Source organism: Petromyzon marinus, chromosome 53, assembly GCF_048934315.1.
Source record: "Petromyzon marinus isolate PM22_M1 ecotype Great Lakes invasive population chromosome 53, UKy_Petmar_22M1.pri1.0, whole genome shotgun sequence".
NCBI classification, from domain to species: domain Eukaryota; kingdom Metazoa; phylum Chordata; class Hyperoartia; order Petromyzontiformes; family Petromyzontidae; genus Petromyzon; species Petromyzon marinus.
Window position 1 is genome coordinate 8,048,078 of NC_133719.1, and position 14,910 is coordinate 8,062,987.

The 14,910-nt window shown below is 49.2% G+C and overlaps 1 protein-coding gene across 1 annotated transcript in view; it reads right to left on the minus strand.

Annotated features, from left to right (window-relative positions):
- LOC116953965 (dihydrolipoyllysine-residue succinyltransferase component of 2-oxoglutarate dehydrogenase complex, mitochondrial) overlaps window positions 1-14,866 on the minus strand; it is a 38,786-nt gene extending 23,920 nt beyond the window's left edge. Inside the window, exons 1-5 of the mRNA XM_032974309.2 lie at window positions 14,715-14,866; window positions 8,873-8,912; window positions 2,193-2,244; window positions 824-885; window positions 534-608 (exon numbers count right to left, since the gene is read on the minus strand). Of these exons, the coding sequence (XP_032830200.1) occupies window positions 534-608; window positions 824-885; window positions 2,193-2,244; window positions 8,873-8,912; window positions 14,715-14,792 (307 nt within the window). The 5' untranslated portion in view covers window positions 14,793-14,866. The remainder of the gene's footprint in view (window positions 1-533; window positions 609-823; window positions 886-2,192; window positions 2,245-8,872; window positions 8,913-14,714) is intronic.
- Between the last annotated feature and the right edge of the window lie 44 nt (window positions 14,867-14,910).

Genomic DNA, 14,910 nt, shown 5'->3' on the forward strand with positions numbered 1-14,910 from the left:
AGGTACGCGGTTTTGCCGGGCGGCGGTGGTGGCGGCTAAGCACGTGGCTTGTAATCAAGCACTGTGGAGGCAGCGAGGCTTGGTAGATCGCTCACACATGTTGCTAAACTCCCTTTTCCGTGGGCATCGAGGTGCCATACGCCGGCTTCATAGGAGAAGGCAGTGCGGCAAAAGTGTGGACTTCGCCCTGTTCGTCTGTAAGGGATGGAATGTTTTTCCCCTCGCACGCGTGGGTTTTCTCGGGGCGCTCCGGCCTCCTCCCACATGTAAAAACACCCATTCATTTGCCGATAACACCCAAACATACACGGAGGACCGCAGAGCTTGGGCAATTGTTGGCGCCGGCCTAACCACCTGGGGCGCGGCTGCTGCCTTCCCACTCGTCCGCGGTTCCCCGGCGCCTCCGAGTCGTTCTCTCCCTTCGAGAGCGAGCAAATACCGTGCGGTGGCGCGTAACAACTTTCCATTATTACTCCAATTTTTTTGTTTTAAACATATGGGAGGGAACGAAAAATGAATGCGTCCAGCCGTACCTTTCTCCCACCTGACGTCGCCCTCTGTGACCGACTCCGCGAAGGCCGGCGTGTTAATCACGCGGACCTCCTCGCCTGTTGAGATCAAACGCACGAGAGACGCACACACCGCGCACTCACAAGGGGTACAGCGTCGCATATCCGACCGTCGCATCGCATCGGTGCCCGACCCATTAACCGTCCACAGCAACTGTCATTTTCCGTGCGCGTTCATGAATCTGACTTAATCGTTTGACGCAACAAGGCGAATGTTGTGTTTAATTGCAATGAAAAACGGCCAGCGAACTTACAGAAATACGCAGAGGTTTTGAAGCTCCGGACACTCCAGTTTTCCCACAATACACCTCTCTGCCTGCAGTGTCAGAAGTGAGAAGATGGACATTCATTCATTTAACATTTACTTCCTATGAGAACATGATTTTATAATTATTATTATGACGCTGGTTTACCCACGAACGTCTCACCGAGTTTCAAGGCTCTATTTAAGGAGGGTCATGGCAACTTTTCGCAGAAGGGGGTGAGATGTTGCTGCTGTGTGCGATCCCAACTGAGTAAATCTTGCAGGGAGTTTTTCAGTATTGGGATGTTTTGGCCAATAGCAGTTGCATTGTTACTTGTTTTTTTATTCCTATGGGAGGAAACCGGAGAACCCGGAAGAAACTCATGCCGCACTGGGGGAGAACATTCAAACTCCACATAGAAAGGCGCCCAAGTCTGTACTTGAACCCGGGTTCTTCTTACTGCGAGGCACAAGTGCTACCTCTCCGCCACCCTGTCGCCCTACATGAGCGCCAACACGCAACGAAGCAATAAATAATCTTCAAATGTTGATCTGCGATCATCGTCAGCCATGATCAATCCACTGCTAGATGAAAGCCGTGACAAGCTGTTGCCATCTCTCATGATCCGGCGATGCAAAAACCCTCAGAGTGCTCACACACAAGACGATTTCATTGCTCCATCTCCTCAATGGACATCCTCTAGGACGCGTTCCATCGCTTGGCTGCAACCCTGGCAACGGGACTCCTACTTACGAACGAGTTAGGTTCCAGAGGTCTGTTCGCAAGTCGCTTTGTTCGTAAGACCAACTTTACTCCTGTCGATTCCAAACGTGTCGTTAGGCGTGTGCGCTAAACACGGGGAATGGCTTTCAACGTTGTATAATCTCCTGTAGATGCCACTGGTTCTTCATGTGCTGCAGATGCAGAAGCCACCGCCGCCATCTATTGCGCGACTGTTGAACTTACGACTCTCTGTCCGAACAGGCAACTGAACATACGGACCAGGTTAGTCCGTATCTCTAAAAGTTCATAAGTCGAATGTTCGTAAGTAGAGGAGTCCCTGCATTTGCAACAGAGCTATGAAATAAAAAGCGGTTCTCTGGAGCTCCCTCGAGTGGAGGCCCTCGATGGCCATCATTCCTCGGAGCCATGAAGTGTCCCGCCCAAGGCCACTTACTTTTTCTTTGCAGTGTGAATGAGGTCATTAACCCGCGTACATTCTCCAATGCACCGTGCCCCCTCTTTCTGTCTCTCCATGGAATTCCGAGTGTGTAGCTCTCAGCTTACACGTGCTTCGAGGAAGTGCGCTTATAACCATCTTCCCTCCCATACGTAATTTGGGAGCCGTGCCTTGTGTTCATGTATTGTCATGACTTACGGTTGAAGGTTTTCACTTGTCAACTGCTTTGGTGTAGATGACAATGTAGCTCCTGAAATACATAGTGTAACATCATCATCATCACCATCCAGCATGGTCAATCCACTTCTGGATGAAGGCCTCCCGAAGCCACCGCAATCTTTTGATGTAATAATCCGCGCAGCACCTGCACACGAGATTATTTCATCGCTCCATCTCCTTGCTAGACGTTGCCTTCCACGAGTTCCATTCGTTGGCTGCCACTCCGTTATTATTCTTGACCATCGACCCATCATCCCTTTGAGCCATGACGTGTCCTGCCTAAGACCGCTTACATTTTATTCATACTCTTTGGTTCTTTCTATAAAGTCACGTAGGTAGAAAAAATAACAGATCCCGACGTTTCGATCGCAACAACAAGCGACCGTCTTCAGGTGAGAGATCAAAACGTCGTGATCTATTTGATTTTATCTACCCACGTGACTTTACCGAAAGAACCAAAGAGCATGGATTCCTGCAGTCACGAAAGCTTCAAATCAAGATTATTCATAGTTTCATTTCATGTAATTAACCTGTGCAAGTTTGTCCATAACAAAAGAACATTTAAACAGAAGTTTGTGTCTCCACATGCAAATAAAAAATATTCTTCCGTATGGCAATATATACACAAAAAATATTGCTTTAACCCATCAGCCTCCGATTAGCACGGTTGGCTCTGTACGGTGCGAAGGAAGCTGAACATATGTACACAGCCTGTTGGCTTCCCAGACCGAAGTTATCGAGCAATTATTATTTTTAATCGAGCAAACTCTGCAAGGACCTTCGTCGAGACACGACGCCGATAGCATAGCTGGGATAGAATTCGGTGAAAATGACAAAATAACCCATGAATGGCCTCGCAGCGTGCACGTGCCCCCGCCCCCCACCCCACAGAAAGCTATTGTAGCTGACAACACAACCGGGCCTTACAAAGTAACGCGACAATCGAGCAGGCTGGCAGGCCTGCCGCTCGCACAGAATACTAATTTTAAATCTGCTTACGATGAGGTTTTCTGACCTCGGGGGCCTTTAAATTTTGCATCTCTCGTCACGGCAGAGTCAAGCTCACGGGGGCGCTTTCCCTCTCTCACTTAAATGCACGTATCCCAATGACACGCACCGTACACGAACATAAAAAAACGCAGATTCTTACGTGCGCAATTCAACGCACACACGCATCGTGACGCTTAAGAGCCAATAGCTTATTCTTGGTTCTTTCGGTAAAGTCACGTGACTTTACCGAAAGAACCAAGAATATGAATCCCTGCAGTCACGAAAGCTTTAAATCAAAGCCAATATCTTGTTTTTTTATTTGCACTGTTTGTCTTACGCACAATTACACCACTAAATATAGAAAAGTGTGATTATGACTCAGCCCATCATCCTTTCGAGGTCAGTTAAATGAGTACCACTTTGTGGAGAAGTCAAGGGTGGTTATCCTAAAGACTCGTCCCCGTCATAGGAATGTGGAAATTCCATCAGTGGCTGAGAGCTGTAAACAGGAGAGTCGAAAATCACCACCTCCAATGCTCATTTGGCAGGCAAATCGCTCCGACTTGAATTTTTCAAAGTGTCATCAAACGTTGACAAATAGCGAGTTGCAAGTCTGGAACCATTCACATTGTGCAGAAAATTAAAGCCCGCTGACAATACACCACTTGCTAGATCAAGGTTCCCCCCCCCCCCCCCAATACAGCATCAAACACAGGGGTCGTTAGAACGTACTTCACCACGAAGGGGACTCAAAAAGTGTTTCAGTTATCACTCGCCACTGACGATAACCGTGGCCGGGATTGGAACTCAGGTCGCTGGGTTCAGCGCTCTGCCCACTGCGCAAATGTTCCAACCCTTCTCGTATCGAATTACCGCATTTAACTAACGATTCGGTGTCCGTCTCCCTCCATTCTAGAATCACCTTTGCTCGTCATTGCACGCGGACACGAGGACACAGGACGGACAAAACTAGCCATCGACGGCGCTACAGTTGGATGACCTTGCTGCTCATGACTCAAAGGGCCCACAGCCACGTTGTTGCACAAGCGTCACATGCGCAATGTATTATGCCGCAATGTTGCGTGGACCGGCAGTACAGTACAAGGTAACACACGGTTAAAATCATTGCGCAGGTCCGCCGCTTGGACGTTCCCCATTGAAATGACTTTTGTGACCAGTTTGGCATTGGTGTAACCGTCTGCATACCCCTACAAGCCCTGTGAAATATCCGGGTATAAATACCAGCCCTGTGACCTGTTGTTGGTACCCCGCTTAGCCCTACCAACCATCTGTGTACCCTTACAAGCCCTGTGAAGTATGCGGGTACCACTACTAGCCCTGTCACCCGTACGTGTGCCCCTACCAGCATATTGGCTACATACTTTAACAATCCAGACTGTTTTCAACGTACTCATCTGTAAATTGCTAAATTATAGTAATAAATAATCACTGCATCTGAATTTCATTCACCTGTACCTACATGCTTTGGATTGTCTGAGATTTTGAATGTAGGTTTGATTTTTTTGTCTTCGTACAAAAGTCGGGAGCGCGTCCTCAGTGTCTAGCGACAAAGGGGAAGAGAACACCTAAGAGAAGATGACGGGACGCTGTCAGGGCAGACCTTGGAGGTCACTGCGTGTCAACTGCGTAGCAGCTGCGGTATCTAGCAGAGGTTAGAAAGCGTTGGCGAGGTGTGGTGGCAGTGACGGTAGCATCAAGGGCTTTGGCGACGATGACATCTCGATCGAACCTGATACAACCGTGCCGTCGGTTGCTTCGGCGGCAGGCACACATCACGTGGCGTGCAATGCGGCATCCTTATCGCATTAGCATTCTTGTACGGGTCTACGAACACGCGTGCATCGCCGGTTTGCACTGCCCGTCATATTTCTATGGCAGAGGTACAAACGCGCGTTCATTGCTCTGTCCGTATGGTAAGTTTACAGTATTTTTTTTAATTCCTTGGGCACTTGATGCCAATGCTTTCGCGACGACCTCCCAGTAAAAGTGAAACGTTTTTGGCCAATGTCCATCCATCGTTGGTCCGACGGTTCCAACTACCTGCCGACGTTGGCCCAGTGTTGAACGTTTGCTGGGCTGTGACTGCGGAGTGGAACATATAGGATGGAGCACAGTCAACCGCTGACTGTCCATCAAAAGCATTGAATGGTGGCAAAAAAGCAATTCATCAGCCAACAGTCGATGCCGTTGCACAGCTAAATAATTCAGAGGTCAATTTATGTCACCTGATGCCACATGACACCAATGAAGGCAGAAAAGGAATATTCGTGACATAATATGTGACGCAATTTCCCATGAGGTCATATTTTTTTTATGAATCCGAAACAAAACACATATCTAAGATCGTCCAATATGTGTCCTAACGATACCCAATTTTCAACATTTTATATTGATCCCAAAGTCGTGAAGACATCTCAACCACATTTACTCCTATCGAACGCAAATATATGGACCACAGAGTAACACCTATGCCTGCTTGAATTATTCACTGGAAGAATAATGGGTTATTCACCAGGCAACTCCTGAAAACCGCCTCGTGGTTCACTCAGCAAACTCAACATGAACATATGGACGTTGCTGATTAACTCTCCGCCATACAGACGACGTGTTAATGTAGGTCTATGGGTCTTCTACGTCAGTCTATGGGGCATCTATGCGCATCTGTCGGTGTTAATACGAGTGTACGGATCGCTATGCAAATCGATAAATCTCTCTGCGAATTAATACCTTAAACCGTGGATGAGATAGTTTACCGCTGCTCGCTTCGAACATTCGCTGACGGCATTGCAAATATCCGGCCAAGTGGCTCGTCGGTAAAGTGAACGACTCACAATTGAGAGGTTTGCGAGTTCAAATCCTGGTTGCAGTTCGACTCGGCCCATCATTGTTAGGGGTTGATAAAATAAGTGTCACTTGGTGGAGAAGTCAAGAGTGGTTATTCTATCCATAGACTCACTGGCTCAGTGCTTTAAACAGATGAGCACCACCTCAATGCTCATTTGAGCAGGAAATCAGTTTTTACTTTTTTACTTTCAGATATTCACCTGGCTACTCCTGAAGCCACCCAATGGCTCAATCGCCAGCCTCACCATGAACATATACACAATGCAGCTCAACACAAACGTTACAAATTCTAAAGTTACCGACAAATCACCAATTTTTGTATAAGCAGAGCAATCATCACTCCCCTACTGGCAGACTAATACCCCGGGTCACACTTGCAAATTTAAGACTATCCTGGTCTTCAAAGTTTTCACCTAGTTAAACAAAATAACCTTTAAACTCCCCAACATACAAAAAACGACTGCACATTCTAGGCCAACGGTTCTTAACCTCGCATACCAAGGGGGTGCGTGCACCTCGGGTTAAGAATCACCGTTCTAGGCCATCTGGAAACTGGGCGAGCTGGTACTGCCGTTTGGGAGATCCGGCAGTCCCTACGAATCTAAAAGTGGATGATAGCCCTTGGGATACTGTTTAAATGCACTCCCAAACAAACAGCCGGGCCCAGCCAAAAAAACAATCGCGACGTTATGGTGACCCTGCGACCAATCCAAATAATTTCAGTTCATAATGTAAAGGTGCAGCGCTGCCTGGCACCACGGCGGTGAGATGTTAATTACCTCGCCTGTTATACAGGAGGTCGTGGGTACGATCCCAAACCTGACACCTACATATTTGGAGTTTGCGTGTCTATCTTCCCGTGATCACTTGGATTATTCGCCAGGTCCTCCGGTATTTCCCTCCACATTTACAAACACGAGTTTAGAGTATTTGGCTGTTATAAATGTTCACAAATGCCACTTCATTGGGAGATCATTTGTGGCCAGGTTGCTTCTGAATTTTTTTTATTGCTCATGCCACTGCTGGCAGAATAGCCTGCATTAAAGAGAGGTCTGGAACACCCCTTTTAAGAGTATTTGGTTTACCCTTCCATGCTAGCGAAACGTTTTGGAAGGTTTCAGTTTGTCAACTGCACAGTTAGGAAATTGCTTAAATATACATAAGGTTTAACTTAACCCGATAGAGTGACTTCACCAGGGTGAGAACTCACGTGGGAAAACAAGTACCATTTGCAAGATGTTCAATCGGACATCAGCAATAAATTGCATTTTAGAAACACACACTCTTGGTCAAGCAACCGCTAGATAGGGGTTGTCTGACCGTACTTGCACCATGGCTGGTCAATATGAGTTGGTCAAGAAAGGGGTAGCGGGGGCCAAGACCGGTGCAGACATCGCTCGCCACTGACGGGTCAGTCGTGGCCGGGAGTCGAATTCGGATCGCCGTGTGCTATCGTAGCGCAGTGCGCAAAACCACTGCGCCACAGCTCCTTCCGCAGCAATACGCACGTTCAACGGCATTCGCACCGTGCGCAGCCAACAGTGATAATTGGACGTGGAGGGAAAAAAACTAAACGCAAGAAACAGTTCCGAATAAATGAGCTTTCAATCTAGATATAAGCGTAGCTGGGACACTTAACCGGATCGTGCCCATCGTGACGATGACTATGATGTCAGCAAGCCCCACCCATCCCCTGGCCTCCCGTCCAGCAGCAAACGTGGAGAAAGAGGTTAGACTTAGTCTAACTATATTGGTGTTATTTAGATTAGTTGAGTAATCGGACTGATAATTATCTGCAGAGGAATCGATTACTTAAATCCACATGTCTATGGGTGGCAGTAAATCATCAGACCGTCCAAGGGTGGCAAAGTAAGAAGAACCTGGGCTCAATTCCTGCCTTGCATTGTTTTTCTCACGACGTTATTAAGCTAGATTTGAAGCTTTCGTGACTGCAAGGATCCATACTCTTTGGTTCTATTCGGTAAAGTCACGTAGGTAAAAAAAAATAACCAAAGAGTATGGATCCTTGCAGTCACGAAAGCTTCAAATCTAGAATTGACAGCCTCTACGGGGAGGGTTTTCACCTATCTGTTAGAGCTTTTAACAGACAACCAGACAAGAAGTCACAGCTCATCGAGACGCTGACCTTCCTCAAAAGATGCCGCGACCACAAGGTCTGTTCCTTTCACCTGAAGAAGGCCACTTGTGTTGTGGCCGAAACGTCGTGATTTTTGTTGTTTTATTTTTTTTTACCTACGTGACTTTACCGAATAGAACCAAAGAGTACGTTATTAAGCGTTGGCTAAATATCAGAATGCCGGATCCTTTCCTGGGTAAACCAAGCACTTGCTATTACAGTGCAGTACTTATTATAACGGGCACGTAATGTGTGACGCAAGCATGTAAGCAGCTATTATGACTCATCTCAGGATCGAGTCTACTCGTAGGACAACCAATGTCAGACTTCCCTACAAAATGGCAAATTGAAAACGTGGCACAAGCCACAACATGGCCGTAAGCGTCTTCGAGTGAAGCCACGGAATCTTTAACGCCCATTGTGCAGCAGAAAAACGCGTGGCCCGTAACGGTTAACAGGCGCCGCAGCGTTGGCGAGGGTGGCTGCGGTGGGTTCCCCGACAACAGCGGGAAAACGTCGTGGAAGACGATGCGCACGGTTGTGTTCATTTGATCAATAACGACCGGCTTCACATGAGCACTTAGGACGTAGTCAGTAACCACACCCCAAGGACCACACCCTAATAAGACTTGAGTAAGGGGCGCACACACACACACACTCCACTCACCCGAAGTAAGCAGATGTCTTGCAGGTCGATTACTGCTGGCCTGGTAGTGAGAAACCATGAGAAGACAAAAAAACAACCACAGTGGAAAATATAAATGGATGGAAGAATTCACTTTGAGACTTTTGAATATGCACAGAGTATAACATCGCACATACAACCCCTCTCTGGGAAATAAAGCAGGGAATAAATGTGATATGTTGGCAATGTGAAAAGGAGCAGAGAGAATGGCAGTTTAAGAGTGCACACCAATAGGTTCATGGACAAAACTAATGCGCAAACTGCTCTAAAAATACTCAATTGTGCTTCAGAAGTGATTGTACGCGAGATGTAAGAGAAGGCTGGATTTGCGAACATCTGTATAAAAAAATGGTCAGTTATACCATGCATAAATACTGGGTTATCGGAAGTTAATTGATCAGGGCGGATTGTGTGAAAAAGAGCTTTGCAGCTCATCGGATTCTTCCAGTATAAATATATTTTATGATTCCGATTCTGGATTTGCGACGTTGCACTGTAGTTATTTTACAGAAGGTAGCTGTGATGAAACTATAAGTTAGGCACTGTACAATATTAGTCATAGTGCTGGCATTTTGAAGATGCCGGGTATGTTCCACACGTGATGTTCATTACCCATATACAGTATTGTGCAGTATTTAAACAGAATGGACATCAATTGTTTAAAATCCCCTACAAACCGGACTGGACCGAGCGCAGAAACTAGTCAATGCCGGCAGAAACAAAGCAGAGTCATGCAGTACAGAAAGTTTCCTCCTCTGTCAAAGTACAAATCGTTTTATGGTCATATGCATATCTAGAACGTTTCCATGTGTATAATGTAATGGGTCGGCCTTTTATCAATTCACTGCTGGATGAAAGCCCCTGCTATGTATATTGGACATAGCGGTATGTTTGACCATACTTCACAGTCCTGGAAACTCACTGGGGCTTTCCTGAATACACGGAATTAATAATAGGGTTGGATCGCTCGCTGGCACAGGGGTTCGGCGCACTGTGCCCATATCTCGGGTCACCTGAGTTCGATTCCCGGCCACCGCTACCATCACCGCCTAACCGACCAAGTACGGAGAAGGACCTTCGCGCAGTATGTTGAACTTCTTTCGCACCATACGCAGGCACAACCCTGCTAACAGCGTCGTCGTTCACGCAAAATCAAGCGCCGAGGAGCCAAAGACAATCTGAAAGGCAGCCAGGCGGTGAAGACGGCAACAATTGCACCAAGCTCTGCGGTTCTCTCTATAGGAAGATGTTTTCAGCCAATTAATTGGGTGTTTATACATATGGGAGTCAAACCTAAGAGAGTATTGCACGCGTCAGAGCAATGAGTAGACAAATGGCTTTGAAACATATTACCATCCTAACGCAGAAGGACCTTCCTGAAATTCTTGAGACTACGTGAGGCAATCTCATTCCTTTATAAGTGACATTATTATTTCTATGCGGGGCCCTTTTGAAAAGTGAACACGTTTATATTATTAAGAATAAGAAATAATGAGGCTTTACCCTTTCCGACAATGATACAGGTGTTAAGATATTATTATTGCAATGCAAGACCACACTTATAGGATCAGTCCCGAGTCTCCTGGGTTGAATGACATTGGTTCCAATGCAGGAGCCTACTTTAAATAACCTGTCCTCAAGACTTCCTTGTTCCAATGGTGTAAAAAAAACCGCATCAATTACCTCATCTGACAGGACAAATATTGTGAGGTTAACTTCATGGCATTAACACACTGCAGGGGCAAGTGCTGTTAGCGAGCACCTACGAAGGCCGGCACGGCACATGAGACGATGGGTGGCCAACAACCACGCCCGGCCGCCTTTGTCTCCCCCAGTGGCGATGTTTATACGCACCGCACCAGGTACTCATTTGAGGCCGAGTAGGGGAGGGCCCAGAACCGGTTCGGAGATAATCGTCACCGGTGGTGTTGGACGTGAGTGGGAATCGAACTCGGGTCGCCAGGTTCGTAGCGCAGCGTAGTGCTAACAACTACACCACCGCTCCCCACACTTCATGACACCCGCACACACAAACACACAGACACACAACCACACAGACACACAACCACACAGACACAACACACACAGACACACAACAACAACAACCGCCATTCACCACTAAGTGGCGGTGACGTCAAAACGACGCTTGTGCCAGGCCATGTGCACCTTGAGGCCACGTGAAGTGCCGAAACGCCCGCCGGCTGGAGGTCACGGGGCAGACCCAAGTGCCACGGGTCGACTAAGATGACTGAGATGGCTGGCTGATGCACCACCTGTGCCCTCTACTGTGCTAACCTGCTGTGCTTTAGCCACACGGCACTCCGCTCGTTGTGAGCGTTGCTCCTCCGCCCTCCGTTGTTGTTGGAGGGCGACTGCCTCCAACTGCTCAGTAGCGTCCTTCACGAGCCTCCTCCACAGAGGCCGATCTTGACACCACTGGTACCAGTCATCGGCAAGTCCACTCAGCTCCACGTCCTCCTGTACCACATCACTCCATCTCTTCTCTAGCCCGTGCCTTGCCCATTTAGCCCCCTCGATTCGGCCGGACAAAAGCTGTTTCGGCATGCGGTGGCTGGGCATGCGGGCTACATGACCCACCCAATGCAGCCTTGCCTGCCGGAGTAGCTCACCGATGAGACCTTGCCCAGATCTTTCAAGGATTGGTGAGCTCCTCACACAATCCAGCCTGGTTAAACCCAGGATGGATCGTAGGCAGGCTAGCCTAAATGTTTCTAACTGGCGAAGATGTTCCATTAGGGGGGTCCACATTTCGCAAGCGTAGAGAAGGGAGGGAATGACCGTGGCCGAGAAGACCTGAAGCTAAGTGCGGAGCGACAGACCAGGTAGCTTCCACACAGCGTTACGCAACCGATGAAAAGATATTACCGCTCGACTGATTCGGAGTGAGACCTCTGCTGTTAAACCGGAGCTGGTCATAAGCACACTGCCCAGGTATGGGAAACTCTCCACTCTCTCTACAACTGCCCCATCACCGATTGGGGGTTGTGGGGGTGGAGTGTCCGATGGTACAAAATACCCAAGCAGGTGCTAAGTTTTGGTGGGGCTGATGGTAAGGCCCCATCTCTTAGTGGCACGCTCCAGTCTCAGCAGCAGCGTCTCCAACTCCTCCTCTGAATGAGCAGCTATTACCAAATCATCGGCATACATAACGTGGTTGAGCAATAGGGAGCCATCCCTTGACCGCACCCGGGCATTGATCAGCCTCCCATTATATCTGTACCAAATGTAGATTCCCCCGGTACAGCTATTGAAGGCTTCACGAACTACGTGGTCAAAATTGATGTTAAATAATGTGGGAGCCAGAGGACATCCCTGTCGCACCCCAAGGTGTACAGGGAATGGCTCTGACTCACGGCCACGCAGTTTTACCCGGGCCCGCTCACCATCATGAAGGTCCTTAATGATCGTGAGCAGAGGGTCAGGGATTCCAAAAGCACGAAGAACAACCCAGAGCCCAGGCCTACTGATGGTATCATAGGCCTTGACCAGGTCACACAACACACACAGACACACAACACACAGACACACAACCACACACACAGACACACAACACACAGAAACACACAACACAGACACACAACACACACACAACACACACAACCACACACCACACAGACACACCACACACACAGACACAACAACAACAACAACAACCGCCATTCGCCACTAAGTGGCGGTGACGTCACCACGACGCTTGTGCCAGGCTATGTGCACCCTGAGGCCACGTGAAGTGTCGAACGCCCGCTGGCAGGAGGTCACGGGGCAGACCCAGGTGCCATGGGTCGACTGACTGAGATGACTGGCTGATGCACCACCTGTGCCCCCTACTGTGCCAACCTGCTGTGCTTTAGCCACCCGGCGCTCCGCTCGCTGTTGTGAGCGTCGCTCCTCCGCCCTCCGTTGTTGTTGGAGGGCGACTGCCTCCAACTGCCCAGTAGCATCCTTCACGAGCCTCCTCCACAGAGGCCGATCTTGACACCGCTGGTACCAGTCATCGGCAAGTCCACTCAGCTCCACGTCCTCCTGTACCACATCACTCCATCTCTTCTCTAGCCCGTGCCGCGCCCGCTTAGCCCCCTCAATCCGGCCAAACAAAAGCTGTTTCGGCATGCGGTGGCTGGGCATGCGGGCTACATGACCCAGCCATCGCAGCCTTGCCTGCCGGAGGAGCTCACCGATGGGACCCTGTCCAGATCTTTCAAGGATTTGTGAGCTCCTCACACAATCCAGTCTGGTTAAACCCAGGATGGATCGTAGGCAGGTCAGCCTAAATGTTTCTAACCGGCGAAGATGTTCCATTAGGGGGGTCCACGTTTCGCAAGCGTAGAGAAGGGAGGGAATGACCGTGGCCGAGAAGACCTGAAGCTTAGTGCGGAGCGACAGACCAGGTAGCTTCCACACAGCGTTACGCAACCGATGAAAAGATATTGCCGCTCGACTGATTCGGAGTGAGACCTCTGCTGTTAAACTGGAGCCAGTCATAAGCACACTGCCCAGGTATGGGAAACTCTCCACTCTCTCCACAACTGCCCCATCACCGATTGGGAGTTGTGGGGGCGGAGTGTCCGATGGTACAAAATACCCAGGCAGGTGCTTAGTTTTGGTGGGGCTGATGGTAAGGCCCCACCTCTTAGTGGCACGCTCCAGTCTCAGCAGCAGCGTCTCCAACTCCTCCTCTGACTGAGCAGCTATTACCAAGTCATCAGCATACATAACGTGGTTGAGCAATAGGGAGCCATCCCTTGACCGCACCCGGGCATCGATTAGCCTCCCATTATATCTGTACCATATGGAGATTCCCCCGGTACAGCTATTGAAGGCTTCACGAACTACGTGGTCAAAATAGATGTTAAATAATGTGGGAGCCAGAGGACATCCCTGTCGCACCCCAAGGTGTACAGGGAATGGCTCTGACTCCCGGCCACGTAGTTTTACCCGGGCCCGCTCACCATCATGAAGGTCCTTAATGATCGTGAGCAGAGGGTCAGGTACTCCAAAAGCACGAAGAACGACCCAGAGCCCAGGCCTACTGATGGTATCATAGGCCTTGACCAGGTCAATAAAGCAGAGATGTAGGTCTTGTTGGAATTCCCTACACCTCTGCTGTAGCAGACGGACAGAAAATATGGCATCTGTGCAGGACCGCCCTTTCCTGAAACCGCATTGGGGCTCCGCAAGCCTCTCCTCAGCGTGCCTGGCAAGGCGATGCTGAATAATCCTTGCCAGGAGCTTTCCCAGCACACTGAGGAGTGAGATGAAGACACAACACACAACACACACACAAACCCTCACGCGTTTCACCATCACATCAGTTGGACAGCTCGCTGCATCGTGAACCACCACCATCACCACCACCACAACCACCACTATCATCACGGGCCTCGCAATGCAATAATGGAAACGCGAAAGGCTAACAAAACCAGACGTCGGTAACAACTTACAGGCAAAGTGACTTTAAAACCCCACGGCGGTAGCAGCTCGTAACACAAAACACACAAGGCATCTTTGCCGTGTGACGTGTGTGCAGGATTCTCTCCGCTATCGCTACACATTCTGATTCGGAGGCCCCCAAGCTTTAAGCCGCAACTATAACTGTAATCGCTACCCAAGATGAAAACCACGTAACAAGGACACAGAGGCCTTGCTCGGACGGCCAAGCTAGACTGACCTTCCACTAAGGTTGAAGGGGTCAACCATCGCAAAAATAAATAAATTAACAAAAAAGACGCGGCGCGTGTCCATCACCACTCACTCGCCACCACTCACCACTCACTCACCACCACCACCCATCAGTAAAACTCACCCCGAGGCCGGCGGGTGAGCCCCTGGCGAGGTGGATTCGGCCAAGGCTCCGTGGGAGGCGTCGGCCTGAAGCGAACATGGTGGCTGCTTGGCTGCCGAGTGAGAGAGAGAGAGAGGAGGGGGTGAGGGAGGAGGGTGAGGGAGGAGGGAGGGGAGGGGGGAGGGGGAGGAGTCCGGGGCTCGCACGCCTCCTTCAT